Source organism: Toxotes jaculatrix, chromosome 16, assembly GCF_017976425.1.
Source record: "Toxotes jaculatrix isolate fToxJac2 chromosome 16, fToxJac2.pri, whole genome shotgun sequence".
NCBI classification, from domain to species: Eukaryota; Metazoa; Chordata; class Actinopteri; family Toxotidae; genus Toxotes; species Toxotes jaculatrix.
This window is the reverse complement of record NC_054409.1, coordinates 13,111,773-13,135,302: the sequence shown is the minus strand read 5'-3', so window position 1 is coordinate 13,135,302 and position 23,530 is coordinate 13,111,773. Positions and strand designations below refer to the sequence as shown.

Here is a 23,530-nt window from a genome sequence, read left to right as displayed (position 1 = left end):
TACACTGGCCCCTGATAGTGTGGGTAGATTGCCGAGTGGTGTGGAGGTCTTCTGGGGCAAGTCCACGCCAAGGCTCTGGTAATTTGAGATAAGTCCAAATCAAATCTTGACTCTGTCAGTGCACATCTGAAGTCAAGTCTCAAGTTCTTGAAAGGAAGGCAAGTTGCTGTGCTTCAGAAGCAAATTGCAAGCCCAGTCTTCCATCCAGGGGTTTTTATAAAGTGGAGACAAAGTTGCCACATTAAATGTTTTTAACATTAGGCATTTTGTAAGCCTGTGTCTGCCCCTTCAATATGGAATATACAGATATTCCACTAAAGCAGTTTAAACGCATACAGCAGTGAGTAAGCCAACATCACAACATGCTGAGTTTGCAGAGACAAGAGTTTAGGTGGAGTCACATAAAATTTAATTATCACTAAAACATATGAAGCAGAAAAAAAGACTGAAACCAGGTTGAATCATCATGATGTACAGTATATTTGAGCATCTTCATGATAAGCTCCATGCATTTAAATGGTTACTTAAGGCACTTGAATACTGATGGGGCTCGCCATCAAGGCCACGCGGTGAAATGCTCGGGCACCAACATGACTTGTGTTGTCTGCCAGTTTCACTGGCTTCATAAATTACTGACATGTTATATCCTGTCTGCTTCAACTTCTCAGTTAGTGGGGGAGTTATTGAGAGCACTCTTCCATAAACAGGGAAATAATTGGCAAATGATTCACCGGTTTTCATATCTCAACATCCCACTAACATTTCAACAAGGTTCTCTGGGTATTTGACTTCATAAATAATGCATCTGTTTAATGGAGCAGGAAAACAAGTAACTAACATCTTCCTGACTCCTTTGAGTAAAAGTGAACTTAATATAAAAGCAGCCCTTTCACAGTTAAACACACAGTTCAGTCTGTTGTGAAAGTTTCTACTTGCTGCCTTTTGATGCACATCAGTGAGTGGAGTAAAAATATTTTTATCAGCATGTTTCAGATCAGTAAAGTGTAAAGCCATCACAGTGAGGTTTGTGTTTCCAGTATTTACTCAGCTTAATGGTTTTGTTTGAAACGCAAGACAAATTTCTCTCTAATCCCATGATTTAGTGATATCATGCTGCAAACATACCAACCCCGCGGTAATCTGCAGCAGGATGCAGGCAAATGGAGAGAAATGTTAAGATGTGTGTATTAATCCATAGGACACACAGTTAAACCTGTGGCTGTGTGTTGATCAATCCCAGTGCTCCTAAATATTGGACTTACCATCCCCAAAGACTAACATTCCTGTACACACACAAACACACGGACCCAGTGACCTGGATGTGCCTCTGCTTGCATTGTTGAAATTACATTAATAAGATTTGATAGAGAGAGACGCTGACCCTTTAACATCTGCTGTTGTTTTGACTATTTTGGAAGGATTTACAGCCCCTTCACCTGATATTCCCCAAACTAGGACTCACTGACCGTACCACTGAGGTTCCTCCGGTCAGGTCAGTGATTTCAGCACTTGTATTTCTGACCCACTGCCACATCCAGAATGAGATTGGACAAGAAGAGGGGACTGAATCCAGCAGTTAAGTCCAAGTGGAAGGCTAGCTCTGAGGAGCTTGGCAAAGTGATTGATTCCTCCTGGGAGAAATCCCTGCTCTACTTCAGTCTTTGGCCCAAGATTGAGTCCACTCCAGCAGGGTTAGGCCAGATAATCTGTGGCCCTGATTGAAAATGAATCAAGAGGTTAACTCTTTGGGGTAGAGATGATCTGGGCTGACCGCCAGGATTACCCGTGTACATCTGTGTGCATGTGTGCGCTGCACGTGTGTGTTTTGCATACCCACCTGTTAAGCACACAGCCAGCATATAAAACACCCTATTTTCACAAGCATTTCATCAAATTGAATATCAAGCTTTTTTTTTATTATTTTGCTTTTAGGCAGATAAAACCAGAAAATGAGCTAAATTTTATGTTTTTCTCTGCAAGCATAAGAGTTTAATGTCAAAAAATGAAAATATATAGTACTGAAGTATCAGCAGAATATTCAAATGCAACATGAGCAAAAACAAAGCACCCACTGATAACACATTGTCCGAAAAAGAACCCTCCTTTACTTCTGCATGAATGGCTAATGAAATGAACGGGCAAACAACAGAGTTGGGAGCTCTCCAGCTTTCACACTTTTAAACAAAGGGATTGAATGAGTTTGGTAAAACAGTGGTGAAGAGTTGTTCAGGTTACAGGTCGATATCCATTCTGTCCCCCACCTGTGATCATGAACTCTGGGTAGTGACTGACAAAGACAAAGAGCAAGGACAGAAGTGCCCGAAATGAGGTTTCTCTGCAGGGAGGCTAGTGTCTGCTTGTGGGTGAGAAACTCAGTGATCCAGGAAGATCCTGGCATTGAGTTACTGCTCTTCCACACTCAACAGGAGTCAGCTGAAGCGGTTTGTACCCTTGGGAAAGGTGGTCATCAGGTGCTGCTGTCACTGTGACGCTGAGTTTGACAAGCAGCAAGAAAATGAGTTTGCGGCCACGGGTAGTTTGGTCGTGTGATACATAAAATATAATTTATTAGTTTGATCAGAAAAACAAATGACCACCTCTTTTTTTTAAAAGAAGACGTCTTTGTAAGTATGTCTTTGTCCCACATTGGTTAAATTGTCAACTTGCTTCAAAAACCATTTGCACTGTGTGTGTGTGTGTGTGTGCGTGCGTGCGTGCGCTCATGAGTACTGTATTTTGTCTGTCAAACTCTGACCTTGACCTCAGTCTCAGTGGTTATTGATCAGTCTGGTTGCACTTTGATTACAGATCAGTATTTGTGAGCGTGTGTATTTGGACTTTGTGTGTGTGTGTGTGTGTGTGTGTGTGTGTGTGTGTGTGTGTGTGTGTGTGTGTGTGTGCTTATGTGTGTGTGTGCGTGTGTGCCTAACATGGGCAGGCAGACTGACCCTGATTCAAGCATGAATAGATTTTGAGCGTGTGTGTTTTTCCATCTGTCAGTTTAAATGTTCTTTAGCTATTTAAAGACTGTTTTATGGCTGAAACAACAAACAACAGGTTGTTATAACAGAAACACACAGATTGATGTAAAATAGCAGGCTGCCACTTTAAACCATTACTGGACAGCAAAAAAAAAAAAAAAAATCTAGTGTAATATGCTAATCTATGATTACTCCAAGTCTTTATTTAAAGGTAAGTGGAAGATAAATTAAATCTATCCACCATGAAGTGGATGGGCTCGAGGGCCACTCCTAGAAAGTAACTCGCTCTAATAAATCCCAACTTTGTGTCTGGACTCGCTGATGGCAGGAGCAGGATTTGTGGTAGACATAATGAAAGTGCGGATCTGTCCTTCCTCGTATCAACAGATGAGACAGGTGACGGAGCTTTAATGGTACTGCGAACGTGTTTACCTTGGCTTTCGTGGACAATAAGCATCCTTCCACGGCCACCATCTGCCCTTTCTGAGATGCATACTGCTCACATGTCACACATCATCTCGAGATTGTTTCAGTGGCTTTAATCTAATGGCATTCACAGTTTGCCGCCCTAATAGAAGACCTCATTGAGGTTCAGGTTTTTCAAATTACTCTCAGCGTGAATATCCTGCTGACAAATCTGCAGGAGCCGAGTAATGCTCTTGAGTAAGCAAAGGCTGAATTCCCTCTGGATGGTTTCCAGCGCCTCGTTGAATCCTTGCCATGAGGAAATTGGCCTGTTTTGGAAACACAAGAGGCTCCCACCCTGTAGCTAGGTGTCTGTGTGAGTGCAGATTAGAGAATCAGTGCACTTTAAACGTGCAAGTCTTTCCTGTCCCTCGTTTTACTTTTCATCTTATGACTGCTGTAACTGCTCAACAACCCTGTCGAATGATATTTGATGCAACAACTTGTCAGAGGGGGAGTCTGCTTTAAAAAATAAAGCCCTTGGTGATTGTTCGACCCCCCTTGGACTGTCTGGTCCGTTCACATTTATTTATAATAAGCGTCCTATCTCTCCTAGCAGACTGATGTGTGTGTCTGAATCTGATTAACTTATTCCCAGTTCTCCCCAAGGCTAATGGGAATTAAATACCCTTGGTAATTCTCAGTCTGCCAGCAGTCTGCAACACATCAGTCTGTCAATGACTCACCTCGTTAGGCACAATGTGAACAGCTAAACACACACACACGAGTGCACACAAAACATATACTTGTATACACAGAAAAAAAAACACACTTTTGCAACCAAATGCACACAGTTCTTAGTGCCCCCCCACACACACATTGTATACAATGCAGGCAGCTGGTTACAAATGACAACCATCTTTTATGAAAGCTTGGATTGGTTATAGTGTCGCATACATAATACAAAATACACTGTATCAGTGCTTTTTACTAACTGGACTATGTATGTGTGTATGTGTTTGCTGCAGGGCGACAGTAAAAACAGGTCTGTCCTTCAGTGCAGCGCGGCCCAGCGACTCAGCACTGTGGGACATTCTAGTGGAGCCTGGCAGAGGAGCGACGCCCAACACTGTTTCGGTTGTCTGCCGCAGGAAGATTGCTGTCACTGCAAAAAGGTCAGTACACTACATGTACAGAACATGTGCACAGTGCAGGAGGTCTGTGTATTATCCAGCCCCTTTCAAAGGTTCTTTCTCTTCACATAGAAAAAAAGCCATCGACATCTATTATCACATTCTTTTTGTCTCTTATTGCCTTTATTTTCTGAGATTTGAATAATCCCCACTTCTACCATACGGAAATGTGATCAGTTGTCATGAAAAAAATATCCTCAGTGTTACATCCTCTCTACATTCTCTTCACAGAGCAGGGGCAAATTGAAAAAGAATGATTTCTTTCCCATAGGAAAAGTAATCATTTGTTGACTTGACTTGACATGGAGTATAAGCAGCAGAGTGCACAAAATTTAGTTTTCGTCCGTGTAAAAGAATGTTACTGCATCAGTTTCCATGTGGTATACAAGCTTTTCCTCAGCAGAGGTAAGAGAGTACCCACGTGTAGCTCCAAAAAATCTGCATTAGGAGAAATTGGTTTTAAAGATTTATACCTGCTCTGCCTTTTGCAGATCCCATTTTGTGCAGGGGAATTCCTCTAACTAAAAAAAAGAAAAACTAGTGTCCTTAAGAACTGAATGACCACCTCTGCAGACACTTGATGTCTAACACTAATTTCTAAAGCCAGCATGTGGTCTGACGACTACAGAATATTAAAGGGCCAATGTGTAAGAATGGATCAACTGTGGAGCAGCTAGAGCAGCAGCATCAATAGCTGGGCTTGAGGAAAGAGTGGAGTTACTTGCAGTTGTTACTTCTTCATCCTCTCATGTTGGACTGAGGACAGACTGGACACTACAGTGACTCACTGTCTCCTCTTGAGGTGGAAAGTGGTGTAATGAGACGGGACGGACCGCAGCTAGCTGGCTAGCAAACTTCAGCAGATACCTCTGAGACACAATACACAGATATCTTTGACATGATGTCAGAACTGTTCTTCACATTCTGCTGATAATCTTAGTTAACTTCTTGTTTTAAACTAAAATACTTTCACCTTTAGGATGATATTGTTTGTAACAATAACATTGTAAAACAGCAGTGGAAATAATAAATTCATGTCATCATATAACTATTTTAGAATAATTTTTTGTTTTGTTTTAATCCTCGGTTCCTGGATTTTAGTTATTTCTAGCTGCATGGCTGTGTTTAGTTTTTACTAGGATGCACTGAAGCTGATAATTGGAGACAGCAATGCCCTGAAATAGAAGGTGGGTAATTGGGGCCTCCTGTTTTCTAAGCTGGTTCACAGTTCTAAAAAATGGATTTGGTTTGCTCAGTCCCTTTGACTTTATTCAGAATACTTAATAGTTATCGTGCATAAAAGCAATTACTTTACTAAAGAATTCGATAAAATCATAACAACTATGTCTGCCAGAACTTACCACCCCTGCATTCCTCAGAAAACAGCATATACACACATATGAATCTGTTATAGTACCTAAAAGGAATAACTAAAGACAAGAAAATGAGATAAAAGGCCAGTGGGAATTGTCTCTTCAAATTTATTATCCTTGTATCTTTTTCCCTCCGTTCCTCCACATCCATATAACTGAGGAATCCCAAATATATTAAATCAGTTTATATCCCATATATTTTACCCATTATATTTTACTGTACAATGTGTTTTTCTTATCTTATCCAATCTTAATTCAAATAGTTGGTCAACTTTTATTTTTTCAAAAGAATTAACTCTGTCCCATGAGTTATCTTCTCCGTTCTCTCGGATCACCAGTGTTACCCCTGAAAATTCTCTAAACTAAAATAAACTGTAAATTAGAAATTTAAATATCAGCACTAAATAAATCAAAGCACTGTTGAAGTGCTTCTACTTTCAGTGACTTCACAGCAAATGAATATTAATTTAATAGCACTTTCTCTGCCTTTTCTGCCTGATATGCACCATTTGATTTCATTTGTGTTGCCTGATGCTGGTGGTGGCACACAGCAGCAGCCACCTCTGCCCAGCAACCTCCCGCCCACACAGACACACACCACCCGCCGTCCGTCCGACCCACTTGTCCGTAATCATCCATAATCACGGCTACGTTATCCAGGCTTAAGCGCTTGCACGTTCAGAAGGGGAGATTAGGAAGGAGAGATATTCCAAGTCGTGTCCCTTGTACTGAGCTCCCACCAGGACACTCACACACACGCACGCACACACACACACACACACAATGTGCAGTCACACAGACACACACACTCTCCCACCACTGTGCTTTGAAGTGATGATATGTACAGGGGTTTAAAGCCCCCCCACCCCCCACCCCCAACAGACGATTTCCAGGAAATAGGGGCATTAACCCTTCTATGTTTCTCTGCCTCCCTCCCACACCCACCCTCTCCCAGTGGTTTCAGTGCAAATCATTTCAGTCCATTTAAAAATATGTCTGAAACCATCTTATTTAAGAAAATACAGGAAGATGAGGACCACATCAAAGAAAATTAAGTGGATATTTCAATAGATATTGTGGAACAAGCTTTGTTTTGCATGCTTTTGAGTACAATTTTTCAAGACACACATGACTTCAGGCATGTAATAATGGTATAAAGACACAGATTATACGTGTACTTGCTTTAATTCCATGCAGCGTCTCAGTAGAATTACTTACTAGTTACTAGTTTTGTCTAATTGTACAGTATAAGCTATTTGGCATTTACGTTTTTGGAAATACGCTTATATGCTTTCTCGCCAAGAGTTAGATGAGAAGATTGATGTCACTCTCATGTTTGTTTGCAGCGACATCCAACTGCTGGTTAGCTTAGCGTAGCCTAAAGAGTGGAAACAGCTGGAAAAACCCCAGCTTGGTTCTGTCCAAAAGTGATGTTACCATTTTTTATCCAGTTTGTTTAATCCACACAAAAACCCATGTGTAAAAATGAATTTGTAAGGAGGTTATGTCCCAAGCTATTTCTTGGCCAAACTAGTTATTTTGCCCTGCTTCCAGTCTTTATGCTAAGCTACACTAAAGCTAAACTAGTGAGATGCTACCGGTAACTCGTTAGTAGTCACTGAAATGACAACCTCACGGTTTCTCTTTGTGGAGCTTTAACATGGGTTTCACTGAACCCCTGTGAACAGCTTCAGATTGGTCGGAAGGATCTCAACCTCGGGGACAGGAAACAGATTTTCACGAGTAGTTTTTAGAAGCCAGACAAAAAAGCCTTAATTGAACTCAGCTTATGGGTGGCACGGTGGTGCAGTGATTAGCACTGTCGCCTCACAGTAAGAGGGTTCCAGGTTCGAATGGGCCCTTCTGTGTGGAGTTTGCATGTTCTCCCTGTGCCTGCGTGGGTTCTCTCCGGGTACTCCGGCTTCCTCCCACAATACCAATGGGTTGGGTTAATTGGCTACTCTAAATTGTCCGTAGGTGTGTGTACGTGTGTGTGGTTGTCTGTCTTTGTGTGTCAGCCGATTGACTGGCGACCAGTCCAGGGTGTACTCTCGCCCATAATAATAATAATACATTTTATTTATAAAAACATACACAATAAAAACAGTAAAAAACAAAAGAGACAATACAGTTTAAGATAGACAATGGACAATGCAGTTGTGGTCAGGGGGAGTAAGCTAATCTGAACAGATGAGATTTGAGTTTAGATTTGAAATGTGGGAGTGAGTTAGTATTACGGAGGTCAGGTGGGTCATAGTCAGCTGGTATAGGCTCCAGCTCACCCCGCGACCCTGACAGAGGATTAAGCGGTAGAAAATGAATGAATGAATGAACTCAGCTTGAACTGTAATGTCAAGTGTAGGATATTTATTTTTGTTTTTGATTTTAGAACAGTCTGTGCTAGCTACTTTCAATCTTTAACTAAAAGCTTATGGATACACACACTCACATGCCTTTTCATTAGTGACCTAGAGTGCCAAACATAATCTTTTATGTTACTCCTCATTCATCAGTACACAGCAATCAGTCCTTGAGCTTGTTTTGATAGGGCACAGGAATTTGTATTTGTCCATAGGAGATATCCTGTAAGCTTGTGTTTGTCCTTGTTGCTGCTGATTTTAACATTTGTGACCTTTATTAAATGTGAGTTTTAGCCATATAAAGGCTCATTGTTTTTGTTTTATGCAAAGTTTTACTCCACTTCAAAGTGCTACAGCTCCATTCACATTCTGCTCTATTTTCCCTTTGATCTGTTCCTACTGGCAGGTATGCCTACACACTCTCTGCAGCATCAAATAAAATCAAATGGCATTTCTTTGACAATCCTTTGACCAAAATACTTGGCTGAAGTCTCTGCCAGCTCACTTAATCTTCCCTTCACACTCCCACCTTATTCTTCCATCTGCTGATGGAAATGAGACCTCTTTTGTATTGCGTTTACTTTTGGTTCAAACTCTTCGCTTTGTTCTGCATGAAATTCAGCACAGTTTCTATCTCTTTCATTTTTATAGGCAGAGTCTAAATGTCTTTACAAATATTTACATTTTTCCTCCAAGGAACATGTGCGAGTACGAGCTTCACCTCAGCTCCTTCTGCATCTGACTGGACTACCTTTGCCTCTTGACACTAGACAGTAGTGACAGTTTCCAGAGGTTTAATAACAATTTTACAGCATATTTCTGTTGGATGGCTAAATGATTGCACTGATGCCTGTTTGCCTTGGTTATTTAACCTGGATCAGCTCTGGTAATTTAACAGTAGGCTGAACAGAATAATCCCCAACATTACACTAAATTGACTTTGAAATGGTGCTAACAATATCTTTAAACTCACAATTATCACTCTCTAAATGGACACCACAGTTAAATATATTTAGCAGCTTAAACTGTATGTGGGCAGACACTAAATGAAATGACAATTCATGCTTTCATTACTCTCCACATTTAACACTTGAAATTCCGTTTAGTTTAACGATTTAATTATTAATTTTCCAATGACATACAGGGCTGCAATTTTGCTATCAATACTGCTGGAAACAGCATTTCCTATATTTACAATACATATATAGAAAATCAGACTCTAAACAAGACCTTTATTAGAAGAGCTGTATTGTATAGCAGTGAACGTCCAACCCAAAACATAATATAGTTTTCATTTTAAAATGTGCAATGTGTTAAAAAAATATGTGAATGCAACTTTAAAGCAAAGCTATGTCACTTTTTTCACTTGTGCTACTGCCATTATCCCTCAATAGCCACTAATCTTTATCTTCAAACAGGGGTCTTCTGGAGGTTCTACAGCTTGACTTCGTGCCAAAGGATGTTTCAGAGCAGGCTGAGAGTCAGACGATCTCCTGGCGTCTGGAGTTACCAGGGAACGTCAAGGATGTGGGCATGATGCGGATCTACACAACTCGGAGAGACTATGTGGGGCTGGCACCTCTGGTCATGGTGAGATCAATATCTGTGTCGATTTAAAATGCTGGCATGTGTGCAATATATTTTTTCTTTTTTTTACAAATATAGCACATGTACAGTAGGAATGCAAACATATGTCTGTATGAGTCCATTTAAAAAAAAAAAACGATTATGTTGTTTGCACTTATTTGTGTCTTACATACTCTAGAAACTGCGCATCCTCTGCAACTTGCACGCTAAATTAGCTAAATTATCTCTCTTGTAGTCTTGTTAAACCTGATGCCTGAGGAAGGAGGAGCTTATAAAAACCTCTTAAAGTATATGCAAAGGACTCAGTGGTTAGATGTCTCATGGGGAGCATCTGTTAATTACAGATAGGCCGCATGCCAGGTCACTTGGCTTTATCACAGGTGGAACATGAAGACGGGGCATGTAAGGGTGTCCTACTACCTGACACTCAGTCTTAATGAAGACAGAAATCATTGCCCCAGTAAAAAGCAATTTCATACACTAAACTTCTTTCCTTTGTCATTTCACCTTTAAGAAAATGTCAATAGTGCAGTTTTACTTGCACAGATGTTCTTGTCTTTGTTCTGGCATCTGATTGTGTTCAAAGTTGGACATCCCTGGCCTCCTTAAAGAAATGTCCACTCATTTGCAAGGTTCAGTTCACTTCAGTAATGATTGTTTTACATGATATCACATTTAACAGGCAAAGGCAAAAGTCCTGGTACGCTATTTGTTTTCAACTTACTCAAATGGTAAAAATCCTCAAAAACTCTATTCTGGTCCTACAGTTAATTTTTGCTTTAGCAATATATAAATAAAATGAATATAATGTCATCAGCTTCTCACTTTCGTCACCAATCATTTTTTTTAAATTTATTATAATTTCACGTCAAATTATTATCATAGATCTGCACTGTAGAGTTCACCAAGTTTCAAAGCACGTCTGCCTGTTTGCAAAAGACATGCTGTGATCACAGTATCATCTGTGAGGCATCAGTATTGTTCTAGATGCTTAGACTGATTCCCTGCTGCTATGTGTACTTCTCACCTTTACATTTTTGAGAACAACCTCCAGAAATTACAAGGTAGATCAATGTCTGTCTTTGACAGGGGATTTAGTTGGCTATTTCATGGTACAATAGTCAACATGAATCGGACAAACAGTGGGGAGCAAATATGTTTCATCTCAGTCACTTACAGGATTCACATGAGAGAAAAAACCTTTTTCCCCTGCAACAGTGGCCTGAAAAGACCTATTTCATAAGTGGGCCATGGATCTTTTCCTTTAAAATAAAATTGTGATAGCTTTATATTTATAACAGAACATATGAATCACCACTATCGCTCGACATAAATAAAAAACAGAATGGAAGATGGAAAGATGGAAACTCATGGTGCCCACTCTTTTGCCTCACAGCATATAAGACTGTTTGATTTTTCTGACTTGTGTGTGTGGTGTTTGCCTGTTCTCCCCATGTTAATGTAGTGTTTGCCCCCCTCACATATAACACTATATAGGATCTGTTACTTAGACTCACTGAATGAAGTAAATGAATGAATAAACAATACCAAGACTTGTCACAGAGTGTAAATACAACACTGTTTTCAAAAGATCAGTAGATTTAAAATAGAGCTGAACTACTTCAGCCGAACCCGACCAGTGCAAGCCACATTATTGCGGAGCTTGCAGAAACATCGGACGTTGAGCTCTCTCAGTGTGACGCTGCCAACATCGCAGAGCGTTGATATTGCTTTCTGATTTTGTGCTCCTCCTGATCCAGTGGCTTATGTTTGGGCCAGTGTCGCAGTCTGATCTGGAGCATGTCCTTTTGGAATTGCGGTCAGCAGCTGTCAAGCCGACAGAGTTCAGAATGTGAAGCTGCCGGGGAACATCTGCCGAGTGCTGTCTGATGCTTTAGTTCACAAGCATCAGGAGGAAAAACACACTCTGAGCTTCTTACACACACACACACACACACACACACACACACACACACTTCCACTACCTATAATAGATTAAAAAGACGTTTTCAGATATCTTATGGACTGAACTGGAAAGTAGTTGTAAATCCGTGTTGAAGAAGGAGTTAAATTGTCAAAATAAGGCTACATTAGGCTTGATGACAAGTTACAGGATGTATAAGAGCTAAGCTGTTGCTCAGCTTTAAAATAGATGTAAAGTACAAGGTGGGAAAATGGGCTGGAAGATTATAAATGTAATCAGGTTTGGGTGTTAGTATGAATATGAGTCTTGATCTGTGGGTAATGCAGTACAGTAGAGGACTTATCTTCATCCAGGTGTATAAGAGACGGACATGTACTGTATATTATCATCATGGAGATAGTATTATACGTTTTTTTTAGCACATCTGTCCAGTTTCTGTGTGAGTGTTATGTCAGTGGGATTTAAATGAATCAAGTTTGTCAGTCTGCGAGTGTTTTAATCCCTGTTAGTCACCCACTCTCTTCCTGTCATCCCTGCCCACATACAAATACTGTTTATATTGTATAATGTATTAGTTCAGCCGGATATTTAAGCAACTTTTTCATGTACAGTGGGTCTATTGCTGTTGTACAATATACAGAATGTGTCAAGAGCCTGGCTTCTTTGTATGTATGTTTAATCTTGAAACACAGCAGTGGGCTAGTAGTTTGGTCTCATTACGTAGAGTAATAAAAAAAGGTAGATAACTTTCTTTTTTTCTCAGAGTGAAATATAGGAAAATAAACCTTGTTCAGCACTGAGGGAACCTATTGTGGCATTAACCATTACATCCACTACTCAAAGTAGTTATTGGAAGGTGGAACTAGCCTACTATATCAGCTGCTGGGGTTGCCGTGTAGTGAAGAAAAATTGGATAGGTTAATAAGCTCCTTTTCAGATTAAGAAAAGTGAAGTAGGCAAAAAGTATGTTTTTTTTTTGTGTGTGTGTTTTGCCAAAACAGTCCAAATCCCCTAACCCTCAATTTTATTCTACATGGTTGTGAATAAACCTGTGACACTGTACTAACCCACATTACTAACCTGCTCTGTCTTTGACCCTTCTCCCTGCACAGAACACTGATATCTTGAACACTGCAGTGCTGACGGGTAAAATGGTGTCAGTCCCTGTGAAAACTCTGGCTGTGGAGGCTGACGGCTCAGTCACTGATGTGACCAGCTACACCAGCTGCAGGTCTACAGAGCAGGATGTACTCAAGGTAAGCAATTACAACCACAGGCCCGTCTTGGATTGAAACAGTCACTGTAATAATTTCCATGCTGCTTGGAAATTCCAACCTATGTGAAAACCATAAATATAAACTTTTTATTTCAGGATGTGATAAATTAATTACATATACTGAAAAGCAAACAGAAAACCTTTTTTTAATGCCAGCCATGTAACTCTCCAGTGGATTTTTCTGGTATTTAGTAGAATACTTTTCAATAGAATGAAGTTAATCTTAAATAATGTGAAACTGGGCAGATAGATCAATCAATGTGTATGCAAGCTCTAAAGAATGCCTAAATAATATATAAGTTCAATTCAATATATCATCCGGACCTGATTTGCAAACAAAGCAAGTTTGCAGAATGTATAATGGTAATTAAACTGAATTTGGAGGCCTTAAAAGAATCAGATTCATTCTGTTATTTGACTCTTACACATTTATTGTCACTGTGCCATCATGTTCACACAGGTCCAGCTCTAGTCTCTCTCTCTCTCTCTCTCTGTGTGTGTATGTGTGTGTATGTGTGTGTGTGTGTGTGTGTGTGTGTGTGTGTGTGTGTGTGTGTGTGTGTGTGTGGGTGGGTGTGGGTGTGGGTGTGAAAGCGTCGTGGATAAAAGCAGCCTCTTCCATATGGCATTAGAGACTGAGCTCATGATCCCACCACTCAGTCCATAAGCACAGTGATTTGACCTTTGTGTAATGGATCCATGTTATTAGGACACTAGGAGCAGACACACACAGAGAGAGAGAGAGAGTGAGAAGAAAATAGAGAAAGAACACCAGAGAAGAAGAAGCGAATTATGTTATTTTCCATTAAACAACACAGCAGCCACTGGCTTTGCAAGTTTGAAGCAGTGTGTTTAAGTGCATGTGTAAGCTTAAGAGGGTGAGAAAGAGCCAGAGAGCAGAGACTGTGTTTGTAATGATTTTCTGTATGGAAACTTAATCCAGTTATTATTGTGCCTCTGCATGGCCACCTAACGCTCTCTGCTGTCAGTGACCCCTCTTAGACCAAAGCCACAGACCAGAGGAAGTTAAAGCTTGAAACCGCACACTTTATCTCTTATACTGTAATTGCCACAGGATAAATTGATGCACATATATATTAAGATTAAGATTAAGATTTACATACATACAACATAAGCTTGGTTGTGTGTGGAAAGAGCAGGTTAAAGCAAAGCATGATCTTTATCGTAGAGATTTGACCTGTTTAAATACAGAATTAAATGAATATATTGCAGTGAATATCAAGCCTGCAGCAACTTAATTTCAGATTCATTTGAAAAGCCTGCACTGTTTTCTTATAATAATGTAACTTTGACAAAACTTTAAAAAAACAACAACTCAGATTTGATGTCCGCCATGACAGTGTCAGGAGTCTGTTAATAGATGTTTGTGTCAACAAGAAAAAGTATGTTAAAAAAAAAAGTAAAAAAGAATAACTTTTAAATCTTTTAATTGTGATGTTTTTTGATCACCATGTCTGAGCAGAAAAAACACATGATTTAAGCACTTATAGAGTTTATTCTTTTGGTGTGCACTGACCTTACAGTATACTTAGTTACACTGGAGAGCTGCACTTCACAGACTTCGGAGATTTTGCTCCGGACCAGTCAGCATTTTGGGAAAAGGTCCACGGAGACTTTCCTCCCTCAAGATTTCCCCAGGAGTTCAAGTTGACTTACCGTGGAAGTGGTTCCTCCCTTTTTTTTCCTGCCTCCCCCTTTTCACCTCCCCCTCTCCAGTGCTACACTCTATTCTCCAGTCTAGTGCTCTCCAATTACCTCTGTGGAGCCACTGGTTTGTTAAGATAAGTGAGGCGGCAGTGGAGATAGGCCTCCAATCTTAAATAAAACACACCAACTGCTGTGTCTCACCTCATTGCTCTCACTGGTGGGGACTGCAGTGCTCCCATCTACAGTACAGCACTACGGGAACAGTCGTAAGGCACAGCTAATTTATATTCGGTAACAGTTTCATTGAGACCACAGTTGTGAATTTACATGACATGAACAGAAACAGTGCAATTCCCTGGCCAGACTTTGCAAGTTGTACGAAATGAATAAAATGCCTGTGTCTGTGTGGTTTCAGCTTATTTGTATTGGTGCCTCTGTTCCCCCTTTCCTCTCTTTGTCAGTTTCTAACTAAAACTTTCTTATTCGTTTTCCATGGGGCTTTACATTTAAAAAAGCCTCTACTAGTGTATGTCTGGAGAAAGTGGACTCAAACTCTCCGGATGACAGTTCAGTCCCAGTTCTAGTCCAGTGATTTTAAACTTGTCAAAATTACATTCTTGCTCAAAATCAAGACATTTATAGAGTGATAGATGGACAGAAAGACAGGGATGCCATCAGACTATCTACGTTTTTGGGCCAGATTCAAACCCAGGACATGTCCCTCGAGTCTCTCATTCAGCACTCGTCTTTCTTCTTTTTCTTGTCTTGTCCAGGTGTCAGAGGGCTGTGACTATGTATATGTAAATGGCAAAGAGACAAGAGGGAAGAACAGGGTGATGCTCAACTTCACCTATGGTTTCTTGAGTGCCCAGCTGGAGATGAGTGTGTGGATGCCACGGCTGCCCTTGCTCATCGACGTGGCCGACCCTGAGCTCAGCCAGATCAAGGGCTGGAGGGTCCCTGTTACCACCAGCAACAGAAGGTGAGGTACCGTTAGCCTGATCTGGAAGATGCCATGCGAGAAAACTGACACAGGCACAAACACTGGGGAAGCTGTTCTCTAACCCTTTTTTTTTTTTAAAAGGTGGTATAAAGTTATTCTTTTGTTGGTCTAAAGTCCTGAGTCAAGTCCCATGTCAATGAGTCCAAGTCAAGTCGAAGTCCTAAACTTTGTGTTTTAAGTCTGAAATAGGTCATTATGGAACAACAGCAATGCTAGGCTAACTTTGCCAATTTATTGCCACCTATTAATGACAGATAGCTACATCATCTTGAATGCAAATATTTTGTAGCCACACTGACTGTGTTGAGGGCTTTCTGATTTCACGTTTGCAAAGTTAACTACTTAATTCTCTCATAGCTAACATGTATGTATACTATAGCTGGCCAAAAAACATGAATGCTAGCCTCCATGTGTGATTTTTGAGCCAAATATTTTGCTTTTTTGATATTGCTGTCTATGAGGTATGTTTTTAATATCCTTCCGTATACTAAATATATAGTCAGTCATTGTTTGGTGCACTAGTGGGTGGGACACTGTAGAGGCAGCACAGTTGCCCTGGAGATAAAGGTTAGTGGAATTTCACTCAATACTTACAGAAAAGTCATTATTTTTTCACTCAATACTAATGATGATGGCCAACTGATGTTCTGTTAGTTTTCTCCAGGGTAAAAAACTCTTATGGACTTTCATTTTCCAAAACATTCAATACCCTGCTCCAGACAAAGGCAGATACTAGGTCAGAAAATTCTATGGTGTGTGACTGTGATGGCTTCTCTCAGCTCATGAGACAACAAAAAAACAGTATTGAATTTATTTGTGCCAGGCTATTGTGTTGGACTCATGTGCACAGATGTGTTCAGGGTTTTCTGGCTAATTGGCAGCAACAGATCAGGCTAATGTTTGAAAAAAAAAAAACAGACTAAAAACACTTATAATAATACTGTGTTCACTGACTGAGCCTTGGAAACCAATAAAATGCAAGAAGGCTCGAGGGTTATCAAAGAACTAACAAGGAAGTTGAGTAACCATGGCAAAGAGAAGCACAAAAACTTCAAACTTTTGTGTCCAAGTGTTTTGGAAATCAGTGAGTCGGATTCTGAAAAAAAACATAAAAAAAAAAACATATAACTCATGCTATAACTGCTAAAATAATAATAAAAAAAACTCATACTTTGAATCAATCAAGAGTAAATGTATAAAACTGAAAATAAGTACAGGTTATTCTCTGCATTTGGAAAGAGGGTACAATGTTAATATCCTCCACGAGCTAGACAGGAGGATTGAAGAAAGAGTTTGTTTGCTGTCTGATGTTGAGTCACACTGATTTAATTCAAGCAGCATCTCCATCACATGTTAAGCTCTGACCTTAGGCTATATAATAATGATGCGTATTTGGATTGTAGTTCTTGACAGGAGCTGTCTGCCTGCAGTGAGAAAGCATATCCACCAACCCTCCAGCCCACCTGTGGTGCAGTGCGTGGCAGACCAGCTGTGCTTATGATAATTATATGATCATTGCTGAGTGGTTTGAGGGTGGTTCACAGCTTAACCTCTATCACCCACAAACAAACCAGTCAGCCGTGGGATCCTGGTTAATTTAACTTAAATTCATTTAGAAGGAAAGGTCACTCAGCATGTGTTGTGCCTCTTCGGCATCAGCAAGCACACGGCTGGTCTTCAGTATTGCTCTTCAGTGTCTTTCTGCTGAAAGCAGCAGGAAACCACATTTAGGTGTTCAGATCACAGATTAACTAACATGATTTTGCAGTGTCAGTGTTTGCAATTTAAATTTAAAGGTAAGATCAACTAAACCTAATGAGCCACTGAAACCTGTTCAGTAGCTCATTACTAGGGGAACTATTTTACAAAAGGTTCTTAAAATTCACATCACACAGGATTTACCCCTCAGTGAAAAATATCTAAATAAGTGTAGTGCCATGCATGAAGTAACATATTATTCATAAATTGGTTAGACATTTTGGGAAACACAGTGATTCACTTTCTCGAGGACAATCAATACCACTTTTATGCCTGTTGATTAAATATGATGCTACAGCCAGCAGGCGGTTAGCGTAGCTTAGCGCATAGCCTGGAAGCAAGGAGAAACAGCTAGTCTGGCTCTGTCCAAAAGTGAAACAGAAGCAGGGATTATGTGGATTAACTAAGATAATGACTGCAAAACCACAACTCAGTAAAACCACAACTTGTCAATTTGGTTTTGGAACAAATTAAACAAATGACATATAATATGTTAATCAGTGGGCTTTAGAGGTGCTGGCATGCAGATTTAGCTTTTTCTTTTCTTTTTTTTTTCTTTTTACCTTTGGATAGAACCAGGCTAGCTGTTTCCCCCTGTTTACAGTCTTTACGCTAAGCTAAACTAACCACCAGTCTACTATAGCTTCATATGTACCATACAGGCATGAAAATTATTTCAATCTTGTCATCTATCAAAGAGCTTGTTTCCTAAATTAGGCCTGCGAACTGTGGCTAATTGTGTTTGATTGCCTTTTTGTATTAGGTCTACATGGGACAGTGAGGAAGAGGAGGAGATGAGGAAGGGCAGGGGCTGCATGCTGCAGTATCAGCACTCTACCCTCAGGGTGCTCACACCCTTTGTGGGTCAGGCTGGCGCTGATGTGCTGCCTGACCTGCTAACTGGAGCAGAGGCTGTTGAGTACTTCCTGGGGCCTGACTGGCAGGTAAAAACCACATATCCGCACTTACTATCAGGTTTTAGTATATCTGGTCTTAACTAAATTCATCTTTCAAAAGTTCAAAATGATAATAATCACTAATTTTTAGAATAAAAAAAAATCCTTTGCTTTGGATGAGGATTTAATATGATTAAATGTTTCTCTTTCTTTGATTGACAGGTGGATGTGACCAGTCTTGTCCGCTATTCTCTAAAAGTGGCAGATCCTGACGTAGCCAGGGTACAGGATGGGGTGGTGCTACAGGGACGGGCTGTGGGCACTACTACTGTACAGGTGAGTGATGAGGTGTGTGTGTGTGTGTGTGTGTACGTATATGTGGTTTTGGCACTTGTAGTGCATACTCTGTACACATACTGAAAATCCATCTGCAGTTTGAATGAGGTTGCACTTGTTGCAGGTGCTGTCCCCTCTGACGTCATCGGTCCTGGCTGAGAGGAGCATCAGGGTGGTGGATGACAAAGTGAGTGTGACGGAGCTGGGAGTGCAGTTGATTTCTGGACTCTCTCTGTCCCTGCAGCTCAGCCCGGGGAGCAATCGGGCCATCGTCGCCACGGCAACCGCACGGGAGATGATCACGCAGCTCAAACAGGTAAGTAACTGGAAAATTGTTATACACAAAGCATAAAAGTGTGGGGCACAGCTCAGCTGCCTGAGGTGGTACTTGTCTCGTTTTATGCCTGTTTAGTTTTATCGTCACTCATTTTTAACCACTTCACACAATTTTTTTTAATAACTGTTAAAATCACATGGGGCAGGAAATAAACAAAAGCAGTTCAATGTTTGATTATAAAAATGTGTTTGCTTATTGTGGGATTTCTTTGAGTGTCTCTTGGGCTGAATAGGGCTTTTATTTCCATGATTTCCATTAAGTGAAACAGTCAATGCCTTGCCGTGTGATGCAGACCAACGTTTTTGTTGGGCAAGGTAAAATCAAAACATATCATTAAATTCATTTTAAATTTAACCACAGTCTTGTAAGTCCTTTGATGGAAAATACACTAAACAGCACCTACACTCTTTTTAACTCCCATGAGAGCACCTGTCAGTGTCAACCCATAGGCACGGTTTCATCATCTGTTCCATCAAAGAGCTTATCTAAAAGCACTAACACAAATATTGAAGGAAGATTGCTATAGGCTGTGATTAAATATCAAAGGTGAGCATGCACAATCTGTGTTCCTCTGTAATTATTCTGTGTAATAATTTTTTAGCTGTTTAAGTAAGCTGTTTCCCTCCTGAAGTTGCAGCCATACTTATGTGCTTATGTGTAGAAACCTTGAAACATCCCTTGGTTATTGTTCTTTAAAAGTGTGAGCATTTAACAAGCAAGCCCCTGGCACTGACAGTTTTCCACCTTTTATTACTCACACCACCCTGGAAACAATCACAGATCCATGTATAATAAAGCAAAATCATAAATAACATCAGCATCCTCATAGGCCGGCGTTTTAAGACCAACATGCTTCGTAAGCTGTTAGTGGATTAGAAAAAAATGATTTGTGTTGCTACTCTTTGATTTGCCCTCATGCAAATCAAACCTTGTACATAAGACCTAAGTATTGATTTTAGTGTTAAAATTTTGGATTTAACACTTAATCATAGTCTTGCTTAAAGCAAAGAAACTGCCAGCAGTGCAGGTGCAGTTAAACCAGTTATTTGATTTGATTGATTTTAATGTTGATTTAATTTGATTAGATCTTAAATTTACTTCGTTATGCTGTATATATGTTCTGTCATATGCCTGGAGAGTGCATTGTTAGGAATTAAGGGAATTATAGGTTTAGGGAAATAAGCTAAAGTGAATACTGGGAATAGAAATTGCTCCTGGTTTCAATCAGACAATAAATCACAAGGGAAAAGGGTCCCTCCCCGTTTTTCATAGAGGTGGTTGAAGCGAATTACAAACTCTAGGTAGTTTCAAAAGAAATGAGGCAACAAAAAGTGGAAAAATTGTTTCTTTGAAGGAGAGTAGGAGTGAAATGTTGGTATCTTAAAGTTGTAGATGGACACAGGCACTAAGCTCTGTTAGAGTAATATGTAAACTACGTGACTTATCCTCAGGAGGTCCATAGAGGAGTCATAGCTCACAAGTCGGATTACCTTTAGGAAAAATAATTTCTTCTCATAGTATATACGATGGTGAGGACTATATATATCTTAACAGTTCCTGCTGTTATTGGTTTTGGTGCCCCATAAATGTTCTTTAAATCTGTCAGGGAAATCTGGCATTAAACAGCATTATTATTTGTTATAGTGGGAAACATCAAAATGAAAAAGTAGTGCAGTGTTGCGTCTCTTGCATCAAGATGGTTTTCAACTACTTATAGCACAAAAGCCCACATTTCAAGGACCATAAGCACAAAGCAGAACAAAAAGTCTCTGCTGTTTGGAAATAAACACAATATTCCACATTTTTGTTTGCTCAATTGTTCCTGCACAGGGAGCAGAAGCCACATATGCACCCCCACAGACAATAGAATTCAAAACAGATAAAATTGTGTGTTATTAACACATCGCAAATGTTCATCTTCCAACAAAGATATAATGGGCTTCTGCAGAGAGGATTTGAATTACAAGGATTGCCACAACAGAACACATTTAGGCAACAATGACCTTAAGGGTGTAATAATATTTGTGTTTTCTCTTTGCCTCTCAGAATGTGAACTCATTGTGTTCACAGCCCCGACCATCATCCGCAGTTACCATGCTGTGTGAGAGAGCGGAAGAGGCAGACTCGGTGCACAGATGATCATTTTAAAAGCTCACTCACACATTTAGCCATGGCAGTTTTCCCATTTTAAACCAGGCATGGGGCAGCAATTAGGCGCTCCATAGCTGCTGGAACGGCAGCTCACTTTACCTACACTACACTGTCACTGTGGCTGGTCTGCCCCTGTCAATAACAAACTATTAGAACCATGCCAGTGCAGATGACCAGCCAATTGTGTCTGCGATGGCAAGCTGTTAATGTTCTGCTCAGGGCGATTCATAATGTATTCAAACTCAAAATATAGGTTAGGTCTGTGGCGACCCAGTGGCTCACATTAGCAACAGGAAATAGGTCATTGTGTATTAATGTGATTGGATCGGCTAATTCTGCTCTTAACGTGACCCTTATCACTGTATTGTATTTTTTTTTTTTGTTCCTGTTTAAAGAGCTTGTATAACACTCTCTTTATCCACTTTGGTGAAATTATATTTCATTCTATGACTTCATAGGACTATAATCTATGGTGCAGTAGCACCCAACTGTGTGTAATCATAAAGAGATTAAGCATAGGCAATTCAGTGTTATTAACAATCATGGGAACATAGCTCTCAGTGAAGGCAGGGGGGAAATATTGATTTGCTGCATGTGTTCTGAACTGCTTTTCTGCATATAAACTCTGTATTGCTCAATTATCATAGTATGTTCTTTTCTTTCTTTCTTTCTTTCTTTCTTTCTGTCTGTCTGTCTGTCTGTCTGTCTGTCTGTCTGTCTGTCTTTCTCACAGGAAGCGGTGGTCAGCTGCTGGGTTCAGTTCAGCGATGGTGCAGTTGCTCCACTGGATCTGTTTGACCGCAGCATTTACTCCCTGACAGTCTCCACGCCAGATGAGGGGGTGGCGACGGTACGCCGCACCCCGCTGTCCACATTTGTGGTAGCCCGAGGTGAAGGTGAAGGCCAGGGGGCGATAGTTAGGGTTGAGCTGAGGATCTGTGAGGAATGCCAGAAGTCCAAGAGGAAGAGCAAATTAGCAGTGGGCACGGGGCTCCTCAGAATCAACTTCCAGAGCAGCAGCAGAGGAGGAGGTGGAGGTAAGGGGGTTAGCGCTGATGGAAATAAAGATTATGACGGTGGTGCATCAGAAATGGTAGGAGAGCTTAAAATGGCGGCGACGTCACAGCGTGCTGTCACAAACATGGATAAATGGTTGTTAAGAAGCACAGTACCTGATCAGCAGGAGTCCACCCTGGCAGAAACAACCACCTCAGCCATATTTTCTACAAAATATGTGCAGCCACATGTTGTGTGGATTGGATCTACCACCAGAGCTACAAGAGGCAGCACATATACTGCCGTTCCCGCAACTGCCACCGCAACTAAGAGCGTGCCAAGTTTAAATACACCACTGAGCACTGCCAAACCTGTAGCAACAACAGTGGGTGTTGTCGTTAAAGGTGAAGGGCAGAAGAGAAGCTTTGGAAACATGCTCGATAACCCCAATTCACCCCCTAACAAAGACATTCCTAAAGCAGAAGTGACACCCAAGAAGGAGCCCCCAAAGCCTAAAACTCCAAGAGTAATCGAGAGCGACCTCATTCGGACATTCAGAGCCATGTCAGACTTGGAAATTGGCATGTATGCTTTGGTGGGGGTCTCCTGTGTCGCTATCTTTGCTTTTTTGCTCAACTGTGCTTCGTATAACCTCTGCTTCCGAAAGCACAAGACACCCATACAGGCAGGCCCAACCCCCAGCGGGGACCCGAAGGACCACAAGCATGACTGGGTGTGGCTGGGGAGCAATAATCATAGCACTCCTGCCCCAGGTTCCTCAGCTCAAGTGTCCACTCTAAAACGCGAGGCCCATCGTCCCCTGGAGTCCCGACATTCCATAGACTCCATGGGACACCGTAGCCTGGAGAGCAGTCTGCCCACTGTGAGCGCTCCCGCTGTCCCTGAACGAACTGCCACCCTGGGCCGCAGCAGGACCAGCTCCCAGCAGCAGCAGTTTCAGGGAAAGGCAATTGACCCCATGGCCAACCGTTCAGCCACTTTGCTGGCCAGGCCACACCGCAGCGAGCCTCTTCATTCCCCCACCAGTAAGAGGAACCAGGTCCAGTTCACCACCTTCACCACCCTGGACATCAAGCACTTGGCTGCACTGAAGAAGAACGGTGTGGACTTAAACTGGGCCAACCAGCAGACACAGCAGCACCAGGCCCCTGCCGAGCCTCAGACACCTTTACCTGACATGCCATGGCCTGTGGTCAAACCTCTAGGAGAACCCCAGTGAGTGTGTTTGGGTGTGTGTATGTGTGTGTGCGTGTGAGTTTGAGTGA

The 23,530-nt window shown here is 41.1% G+C and overlaps 1 protein-coding gene across 1 annotated transcript in view; it reads left to right on the top strand.

The window, feature by feature from the left end:
• The window catches only part of si:dkey-1d7.3 (transmembrane protein 132C), a 28,561-nt gene extending 5,077 nt beyond the window's left edge, over positions 1-23,484 (top strand). The window contains exons 3-10 of the mRNA XM_041059153.1: positions 4,415-4,561; positions 9,731-9,902; positions 12,936-13,079; positions 15,541-15,749; positions 18,292-18,472; positions 18,647-18,760; positions 18,885-19,076; positions 21,982-23,484. Coding sequence (XP_040915087.1) covers positions 4,415-4,561; positions 9,731-9,902; positions 12,936-13,079; positions 15,541-15,749; positions 18,292-18,472; positions 18,647-18,760; positions 18,885-19,076; positions 21,982-23,484 — 2,662 coding nt within the window. The remainder of the gene's footprint in view (positions 1-4,414; positions 4,562-9,730; positions 9,903-12,935; positions 13,080-15,540; positions 15,750-18,291; positions 18,473-18,646; positions 18,761-18,884; positions 19,077-21,981) is intronic.
• The last annotated feature ends 46 nt before the right edge of the window (positions 23,485-23,530 follow it).